The 10646-nt window shown below is 38.0% G+C and overlaps 1 protein-coding gene across 3 annotated transcripts in view; it reads left to right on the forward strand.

Moving 5' to 3' along the window:
- LOC117970691 (transportin-2) overlaps positions 1-10410 on the forward strand; it is a 124803-nt gene extending 114393 nt beyond the window's left edge. For all 3 annotated transcript variants that reach the window (XM_059007248.1, XM_059007250.1, XM_059007249.1), the window contains exons 23-26: positions 2929-3028; positions 3135-3209; positions 3950-4085; positions 6259-10410. In XM_059007248.1, coding sequence (XP_058863231.1) covers positions 2929-3028; positions 3135-3209; positions 3950-4057 — 283 coding nt within the window. In that variant the 3' untranslated portion in view covers positions 4058-4085; positions 6259-10410. The remainder of the gene's footprint in view (positions 1-2928; positions 3029-3134; positions 3210-3949; positions 4086-6258) is intronic.
- The last annotated feature ends 236 nt before the right edge of the window (positions 10411-10646 follow it).

Below are 10646 nucleotides of genomic sequence, written 5' to 3' on the forward strand. Positions count from 1 at the left end.
CTGCTTAATTTTTACAGAGGCCAGGACAAAGGTCACACTCTGCACCAATCCTGCCTTCTTGCCGAAGACGATCTCTGCATTTCATGTCAACCAGTCTGTGGAAATGGAGGCTTTCCATCCACCTCCTTTCCAGTCTGATAGAGCGACAGCATCATACACTCTGCCCAGTTCTGGCACTGACATTCTGTTGACGGGACAGAAATTTTGGAGGTAGTTTGAACAATTTGTCTGCTATGGGGCAAAGTCCCATGGTCAAGCCCTGTCAAAGCAGCGGCTGTTCAAGTGAATAGCAGACACGTTCAGGACTGCCTATGAGATGGTTAACTTGACCCCTCCAGAAAAGCTCACTGCCCATTCCATCAGGGGCCTTGGAACTTCGTGGGCTTTATTCCAGGGTGCAGCTGTCAAGGACATTTGCAATGCGGCGGCATGGGCTACTCCCCATACCTTCACTAGGTTCTACAGGATGAATGTTGTGGATCCTCAAAACCCTGGTTTTGGAACTAGAGTGTTAACCCTTTTGCGGTCCATTTATTCAGCATATCAACAGGACACTCAGTACTGCATCTCCAGCCCCGTCCCACCCCTTGTTTGCTATATTTTTTACATACCTCGTAATAGTAGTACATACCTATAAATCATCTCTTGATCACTCGTTTTATCACCAAACTCCTCAATAATGTGATCCAAGTCGTTACTTTATTACTATAACACCTAAAAAAAGCTCTGCAAATGTCTGATGTTCTGTGAGCGCTGGATGCGGAAGCAGCTATCTTGTTTATGTCCGTGTTATCTATGTAGTGTCGGGTCTATCAGTATTCATGAAATATGCCCCCTTTTTTTTCCGGCTCCTATCGGTCTCTCGGCCATTGAATGATTTTCTCTGCTTTTTCTGGAGAAAAAACAACTAGAGACCTGTTTTTTACGTCTTTTTGATGATGTCCGACATTGGACCGGAAAGGGAAAATTACGATGTCGGGCCAGGTCCGACATAGGACCACAAAGGGTTAAGGGCGGCTTCCCAGTCAACCCTTAAAACAGGCATAGAGGTGAAATCCTCAGTTTCTCCACCCTAGCTACTTACTAGGGTTCCTAATGGTAACGCATAGGGCAGCTTCTCAGCTTAGCCATGTAGCTTTCTGGTCCTTGTGCAGTCATGCCCTTGCGACGGCTTGGGTATGCTCACCCATTCGGTAATAATTACGTTTCATACTTGAATGTTTGTTTTATTATCGTAACCCTTCAAGGTTGCTGGGTCCATTATTTGCAGCAGGCTTAAAGGAAAAATGGTGATGAGATCTGTGACTGATCCCTCGTGGGCGGGGTCACAACTGCATCACAGGCTCAGAGAGCAGATTTGATGTACAGGATTTGGGTCTTTTGGTGGTAAATACCCATTTGGTAATGGCAGGGCCGGCGTCCGGGGCCAGAGGGGGGCCCACACACATGCAGAAATACAATTGCAAGTAGGAGTAAATGTACTGTATGTGGCAGCTATCCTACTCAAGCAGCCTTTAGGAATGAATACACTAAACTGTGCATGCATTGAAACTTCAGTTCTCTTTTTTTTTTTTTTTTTCCTCCTGCTTGTCTCTTCTCACTCCCAATTGGCTTCCGTCCTCCCCAGTTCTTCGTAAAGCCGCAAGCTATTGGCTGATCTCAACATACAATTTATACAAATGTGCCAATTAAAGACATTCTGTAATACAGTTTTCCTTTGAATTTAAGATGCAGCCCAAATTTCCCACCCTCAAATACCTAAAATAAATATGCATTTACAAAGGTACAAACTCAATTACGCTGTTGTATCGTACAAAACTGACATGAAAGTGTTTTTGTAGATTTAACCACAGAGCTTGTCTATACATGTTGCATCAGGCAACATGTAACCCAGCAACCACAACATCATTGAACATTGCTTGGCATGTTGAAACATACGGGGGTCTGATCAGCATTTCCGATCTATCCAAGCTGGTACTGTTTGTTAGAAATGCTGAAACTGTAAATGTTTCTCTTGGAATTCTCAGGAAGCTTGGCCTGTTTTTTTTTTCTCAGCAGTCAGTCATGTTGCTGCTTGTGTTTGGGCAGACACCTTTTATTATTTTCTCAGCAGTCAGTCACTTTGCCGTTTTGTGTTTTCAGGTAGTCACGTCTTTTGCCAATTTAAGACGCAGGCTATTTTTGAGAAGTGAAAAATGGTGAAGCATGTCTTAAATTTGAAGGAATATGGTAATCTGCACATTTCCGTCATACTTTACAATAATCAAGAGTTTCATTTGACAAGCGTTTTGTCAAGCCTCATTATAATCTATTATACCGCCTGAACACCTATTATAATTCTAGATTTTAAACCATCAAAAATTAAACCTGGCAAACCTCCAAATAAAAAGAAACAAATATGGATGTCAAAAATGGAGAAGACTACAAGAATCTAAAACTGCAATAAATACTGTCATTTTCTGTGTAAATTTAAATTATTTCTGTAAAGTGTGTGTTCTGTTTAATTGTGTACTAATCTAGTGTAAAAAGAATGTGGTAAAATTGTTACAGTAGTGTGTAATATGCAGCAGCATGATTTTTGTGTTACCGGTAGGCTCAAGTAAAAAAAAGTGTGCTGCAGGTTTATTCAATTTTTGTATAGGCCTATGTACAGATGTATTACAATTTTTTTTTTTTTTTTTTTTTTTAATCGGACAATTCATGTCTCCAGACATGTCCAGTTTAGTGAGGGACTACCGATTTTTATAAAAACCTTTGTGATAGAAAAATATTGGATTTGGGGGTGAAGGGGGACCACTGGAGGTCCATTGCCCGGGGCCCACGAAAACCTGGTGCAAGCCTTGGGTAATGGTTACATTTCTCTTCCAGGGAACCAGGGTTATGATAATAACCTAATGTTCTCATTTAATTTCCTCCTCTCCTCCCCAGGTGCACGTCCTTAAGGAATATCCGCGACAATGAAGAAAAGGATTCGGCGTTCCGAGGAATCTGTATGATGATTGGAGTGAATCCTGGAGGTGTGGTGCAGGTTAGTAAGCTCCTCGAGATTCTGGGATTAGGGATGTCACTAGCTGGCTTCACGGGGGTAAATGTTATGGAGCCAGGCTCTTACTTTTTATCGCTTTGGTTTCCAGGACTTCATTTTCTTCTGCGATGCTGTAGCTTCCTGGGTGACTCCAAAAGATGACTTGAGGGACATGTTCTGCAAGGTGAGACAGCTGATAGATTCTATTAGGACCCCACATCCTGACACCCCACAATGTAGATTTTTTTTTTTTGGTTAAATTTGATCAAGCTGCGTGTATTTGTAAAGTGTTAAGTCCATGCAATATTGCAGCATGGCAATAAATTACTTTTTGTAGGTGTTTCTTCAGTCGCCACACACACAATATGATGAACGACAGCGTAGACATTCGAATTCTGAACAGCAAGTTGTGGATTTGTTTTCTCGTCTGATTGTGTGGAGGTGTGAGAAGGCACTTAAATGATACACACACACACACACACCCAGGCATGGGTAGAAGAGGCCTTGTGTTTATTTAGTCACAAATAGATTTTTAGGACCCCCCCACATCCTGACACCACCACACTGCAGAGTGATTTGATTGAAGTGTTTTTGTATTTGGTATGAATAACACTGTCCATTTGAATCACACAAGCAGCCCATCAGGACCAGCACGTATATTGTGATCCCTGCCAGTACGGGACATTGGTGCATCGCAAGGATGAATACAAGACTCCCATTGCATTGCAGTGTGATCCATTCCTAGTTCTACTATGAGTTCACACCTGAGCCTGTTATTAAAACACTGTGGCTAATCGAGATCAAAGCCTGGAATAGGGAAATTGCAATGCAATAGGAGTCTTACACTCCAAACCTATGTGAAATGGACACTCTTCACCAGTACCAGCCCTATAACCGAGCTATCCCTCCTGCTTCCCTCCTCAGATCCTCCACGGGTTCAAAGACCAGGTGGGCGAGGAGAACTGGCAGCAGTTCTCAGAGCAGTTCCCTCCCGTGCTGAAAGATAGGCTGTCCGCGTGCTACGGGGTGTAGCCACGGCAACAGGGGGCACGCGTGTCAGGCAAGTCACCTCATTGTGTTCAAAAGCAGTTTTAAGTAATTTTGTTTATTTTAGCCTATATATTTAATTGTATTAATTTTGGGACTGTAAGGGGATAGAGGTTTTTTTTTTCTTGAGGGTCCTACCAAATTGCAGCAAACATGAAAATGATGCACACTAATATTTTATCAGCGTTTTTGTTTTACATGTTTTTAATTTTCAGATTTATATTTGATCAGACTGCAGGTGTTTAAACATATTAATTCCATGCAGTAATGTAAGTGATTTAATTTTGTAGGTGTTTCTCAGTCACCACACACAATATGAACTTGTGTAGACTTTCAAATTCCGAACAGTAAAAGTCATGGATTTGTTTTCTTGATTGTGTGAGAAGACACTTAAATATATTCATTTTAATTTAATGAATCATTTCAATTTTATTTTAAAATTGAAACAGACACAAGTAGAAAAAGGCCTTCAGTTCTATTCATATATATATATATATATATATATATATATATATATATATATATATATATATACATGTTTTTAATTTTCAGATTTATATTTGATCAGACTGCAGGTGTTTAAACATATTAATTCCATGCAGTAATGTAAGTGATTTAATTTTGTAGGTGTTTCTCAGTCACCACACACAATATGAACTTGTGTAGACTTTCAAATTCCGAACAGTAAAAGTCATGGATTTGTTTTCTTGATTGTGTGAGAAGACACTTAAATATATTCATTTTAATTTAATGAATCATTTCAATTTTATTTTAAAATTGAAACAGACACAAGTAGAAAAAGGCCTTCAGTTCTATTCATATATATATATATATATATATATATATATACACCATTTTTTTATTTTTTTTTATTTAGACGTGCAGAGTTGACTGCCTTCATAAACTTTGCTATCGGACTGGAAAGACTTGATAAGCTTAACCCTAAACAATATTAAGAACATAAGAAAGTTTACAAACGAGAGGAGGCCATTCAGCCCATCTTGCTCGTTTTGGTTGTTATTGATGCCAGAATCTCATCAAACAGCTTCTTGAAGGATCCCAGGGTGTCAGCTTCAACAACATTACAAATATTAAGTGCAGCACAAAAATCAGGACCAGAGGAGACACAGTTGGAAATTAAGTGGAGATTGACTTGGGACAGAGGGAAGGAGGGGGTTTGGAATGGGTTACCTAGCAGTGCTGTTGATGCTGAATCACAGAGATCTTTAACCCTTTGAGTAGTACGAACGTACCGGTACGTTCGCTGCTCTTTGGTGCCCAGGGAGTACGAACGTACCGGTACGTTCTGCAACTTTTGAACTTGAATTACCGAGCCAACAAAACTTCTGATGACCAGATATTGTAACACTAGGTTTCTGTAACACCTTTTTATTGGTCTCTTGTGCCCTCTTCTAGATATTGACTGAATTACATACAATAAACCATCACCAAAAATGACTGTAAACTGGCGAAAATTGCTCAGTGAGAAAGAGGTATTAGAAATAATACTTAATTCAGATTCCGATTTAAATTCAAATGCATAGAATTCTTCCACTGAATCGGATGTCAGTGAGTGTGTCAGTGAAGACGTAAGTGAAGAATATTTACCATCAACATCAAGCGACAGTGAAGAGGCGGCGCCAAGCTCTGTGTGTTGCTCCATGCAAGCAGTATCATACGCTGAAGCATTACACTCTCACTCCCTCCACCCCCACAACCTGTTTACCCAGATATGATTTCTTTCTTTCTTTCTTTCTTTCTTTCTTTCTTTCTTTCTTTCTTTCTTTCTTTCTTTCTTTCTTTCTCTCTTGCTCTCTTTCTTTCTTGTTCTCTCCCTCTAGTTCAGCCTTTTTTTTTTTTGTTAGGACATGTTGTGGCTGTTCCACCCTGTTTTATTGTTTGTTGTCTAACTGTTATTTTTTAGTCAAAACCTTTCCCTATGACAAAATAAAACAATTATTTGTTATGTATTTACGGTAAAAATTGTCTATTTCGTCAGTGTTCATTACATACATACAAACATATATATAGCTTTCAGCTTGTTTGTAAGCTGTTCTCATAATAATCAAGGACATGCAGTAGACAGGAAAAAAAAAACTCTCACTCCCTTAGGACCGGCACTGTATTTTAGAACTCACTACTCAAAGGGTTGATTTTTTTTTTTTTTTTTTTTTTTGTCTCCGCAGGTATCGAATATGGGACGGTTACAGGGAAACTCACCCATGTCTACATATTACACTGCCCTGTTATTGTGGGGTTAGGAAAAGAGTTTGTGGGGGGACTGTCTTCACTGCTACCCGTCCACCCCTGTATCCTGGATTCAATCAGGGGGCTTCGACTAAACAAAATTGTGCTAGGATACTCCTCATGGGGGGAGGGGGGGGGGTGTAGTGATACAAACTAACTTTCTCAGTGGAAGGTAGGGGTGGCAAAATAAAAGCCACTGTCTTCTGTCTGAACCAATACAAACACAGGGATGCACAAGCGATTCCAAGGGACTAACGAAATCAACTCTAACCCATGAGACTTTAATAGAAGGGGGATGTTTATAGTTGAGACATTTAACACTGAGGTTAAAAATGTAAAGGTAGGTTTTTAAGGATATGAAATGTAAAGCTCCATGTTCCATTGAGTGGGGGGAGGGGGTCTTAATGCCAGAAGAGAATAGGGAGTGTACACAAACCATGATGAGCTAGAAAATAAAAAGGCGGTTTTGTCTGTTTTTATTTCTGTTCCATGTAAGCCCAACTAACTAGGCACCAACATGTTTGAAAACACAAGTGAGACTGCGGTTTCTGAATACAACAAGAACCATTACGAATGCATGGGGACCTTGTTTCAAGTCTAACAATCCTATAAGTAGACTTGTACGATTTAGCTGTCAGTAGTAGCTCTTTATATATAGAAATCAAGGCTTTTTGCAATACCTACCACACACGAGAGTATATATATATATATATATATATATATATATATATATATATATATATATATATATATATATATATATATATATATATATATATATATAAAAAATATTATAAAAAAAAAAAAAATTAAATGAGTTGACCAAGACAAAGTGAATTTGAGGGGGGGGGTTATTGATGGCCATAGTTTCTGTAAACCGATAATACTGTAATAATGAACCATGATTTTTGTTTAGTTTTGTTTTAGATATAAATGGTCCTCGATCTACGCTGTTTTTGCAAGATTGATTTATTAATTCTCGTTTTTTGTATTTGTGACATTGCTGCTGCGTTTCCTCCAGTTTCCTTTTTCTGTAGTAAAACAATCCTGTTTTCATCGAAACAAATACATAAATCAACACAAATAGAAGGGATCTTGATTAACAATTTAAAATAGAAAGGACTGGTAGATTTATTTAAGATGAATTTCAAAAGTCAAGAGGCTGAAAATAATACAAAAAATATGTGTGATCTCTGCATACTTCCTTTTAAACTGAGTTAGTGGTTCCTGTTGTGTTTGTTGGGTCCAGACTAAACTTGTATTCGCCCCGCCCTGTGTGGCACAATATGCAATCTCTGCATACTTCATTGTCAGCTAATCTCTCAAGTGTGAGCTTACTTGTTTAGTTTAAATGCTAACTGCTATTTGGAGAATTGGAAACATTTTGTTTTTATAAAAAAAAAAAAAATCATTTATACATTTAATTTATTTTTTTATTTATTTATTTTTTGTTAATTTGCGCAAATGTGTGATGCACATGAACTTTTTTTTTTGTTTACTTTTTTTATAGCGGACCATTTCATTAGATGTGTAGGGCAGGGGTTGCTGGGTGGGGGGGTATGAATCCCAGTGTGTTGTGTGTGTTGGGGTTGTGTTTTTTTTTTTTTTTTGCAAAGTCTGCTTTTGAAAAAAACTAATGTAGCAGCATCCTTCACTGTGGTGCAGGTTATCTGCTTTACCTGTATCAGACATGTTTGTAAAATTCAAACCTGTAGAATGAAACCCTGAACCCTTCTCAGAGATGGGAAGGGAGAGGCTGCTTCCCCCAAAAAATAAAAGGCAACCAAGTTTAAAAAAAAAAATAAAGCAAGCTTCTGTTTTTCTGGTTATAAACATCTTTTGCGTCTAGTTTTAAAATCTAAACGACTCTGGACCATAATACCAGAAACCCAAACTTGTGCGAGGAGAATGCCAGCAGGATTACAGGGATGGAAATAAGGCTTCCATTGTTAAGCAATTTGATCCATTCCTGGTTTTAATGCAAGTTTAATTGCATACCTGAGCTTGTTCCCTCATACACCGGGGCTAAGTGGACTAATTTTAAAACCTCGAAAGGGTGAATCTGCTGTGCAGTATTATTTCAGTTCGTCTTATTTCCATCCTTGAATTTATTATAATTAAGGATGGTGGTACTTGGATCCACTACTGCTTAGATCGTTAAAATAGACCCTCATTGTGTCTCTCCAACAGCTAGGGGTTGCACCTGTTGAATCTGCTGCATAACTTGACTTCTCTAATTGAAACTGTTGAAATTCATCTTTGGTGTTATCTCCTGAGAGACTGCAGATTGTCAAACCTGTGTGTGTGTATATATATATATATATATATATATATATATATATATATATATATATATATATATATATATATATATATATATATATATATATATATATATATATATATATATATAAATATATATATATATAAATATATATATATATATATATATAAATAGCATAATATTGTTTTGTTTGTTGCTAAAACCATTTTTCCAGCAAGTGTGATTTTATATATGGAAAGTCTTTAAAATACAAAATACAGCTCCCCTTTTAGTTGTACTTGACTTATTCTTCCTGTTTGCTACCAATCCTCCCTGGTTCATTCTTAAATGCATTGTGACCACTGCCCAAATTTTGAAGGTGAACTGCTCTGCGGGAGATGGCATTATTTAATCCAGTTGTCTGCTCACAACACTGGTTATACTGCTTGTGGAAAAATGGCTTATAAAGTATTGTGAGCAAACCTTCCTCCCTCCCAGTCCGCCTGTCAGTGAAGGCTAGTCTGTGCAGCCTGTGGTCAGACTGCCCGAGTGCAAACTGTCACCAAGCGTTCACCCCCACAAATGTGTGAAACTTTAAGAAAGCACGCAGCCCTCTGCACAGCATTGCCCAGTACATGTGTTGAATGTGTGGATGTATTTGTTTTGCCTGGGATGGGGTTGTATGGTCATGTCTTACCAAACTTCATATGATTTTTCTGTGATTTCTTATAATGGCTTTTAAAAAAGAATCAAACCTCATCAGAATAACCTTCAACAAAGTCTTAATATTCTGTTTTTTGTGTTGGAGGCTTGATGTTTCATTCCTATTTTTCCTTCTACAACACTATACATTTTGAAGGTCAAGCTTAGTTCCTGTGTTGCAGGATATAAAAAAAAAGTTTTTTCCAAAGCAAATTTATAATTTGTTTTTGAGGCATTTATTTTTTTTAGCAAGAGCTTACAATCCACTTGCGTTACAGAATCGCTATAGAATTAAGTACAACGACACATTCTACACTTGGTGTAACTTTTTATTCAAAATAAATCATTAATTCATAGAGCTGAATCGGTGATTTTAAAGTAAATGCGGAATAGGGCATACAATAACAACCTTTCTCTGCTTTTGAAACACACTTTGTTTTGGTGTATGCAGGAACCTGCCCCCACAGTGATGAAAACAAAGGGATGGGTTCCTGTGATTTTTATAACCTGTAATAAACAGGCTTGTCAAACTACACTTCTGATAGGAGAAGGCATTAGCAGTCTAAACTCTTGCTTTCTTTAAACGCAGCACTCCTGAATTGAGAGCCATTGAAAAGTAATCCACTCTGCAATGCAGTCTATATAAACCAATTCGTATTTTAAATACCAGGCACACTAGCCTGTTTCAGAATCTTTAATTGTGTAATACTAGAGGGGGAGAGAGAAATACACCCTGCCTCCAGAAATGTTTTAAATGTAGCCTAAATGTACTGACATGCATTTTTTGGTGAGTATACTTGCCCATTTTTTTCCTTCAGATTTGTTAAACATGTATTCTGTGTGATTGATTGGATTTGAAATTTCCCCCTGGATCTGTGTGTTTGACAGCCCTGTTGTATGTAGAGGCTACTGCTCTTGGGGCCTGGTTTGAGTCGTCTGATGTATTTTTGTAAATGTGACGTACAAAAATGTTTCCTATGGTAAATCTGCAGTGTGTGTTGATCAGTGTAACAGTGACTGCTTGCACCTTGCCAAAATGAGTATTTTCTCATTTTTTGTTAATTTTTTTGGTGTTTTCATTTATTGACTTAAAACAAACAAAAAAAAATCTTGTGAATCCAGTTTACATTCTTGTCCGGTGTGTCATTTATCTCTTCTCCTTATTTATTTTGAAACAAATTGTGTTTGAACTAGTCTTGTAATGGTACAGTACTGTCACAATGTGGCATGCATTGAGAGGAACAGTAGTTCCTTGCGCCAAGTTATCAGCAATGCGCGAGAACTGTCAGACTATCCATACAGCAAGGATAGTTTACGTCTTTTCAGGGTATTGGTGCAGCAAAAGTAAATCAGCCAAAAGCA

The sequence above is a fragment of the Acipenser ruthenus genome, chromosome 34 (assembly GCF_902713425.1).
Source record: "Acipenser ruthenus chromosome 34, fAciRut3.2 maternal haplotype, whole genome shotgun sequence".
Taxonomy (NCBI): Eukaryota; Metazoa; Chordata; class Actinopteri; order Acipenseriformes; family Acipenseridae; genus Acipenser; species Acipenser ruthenus.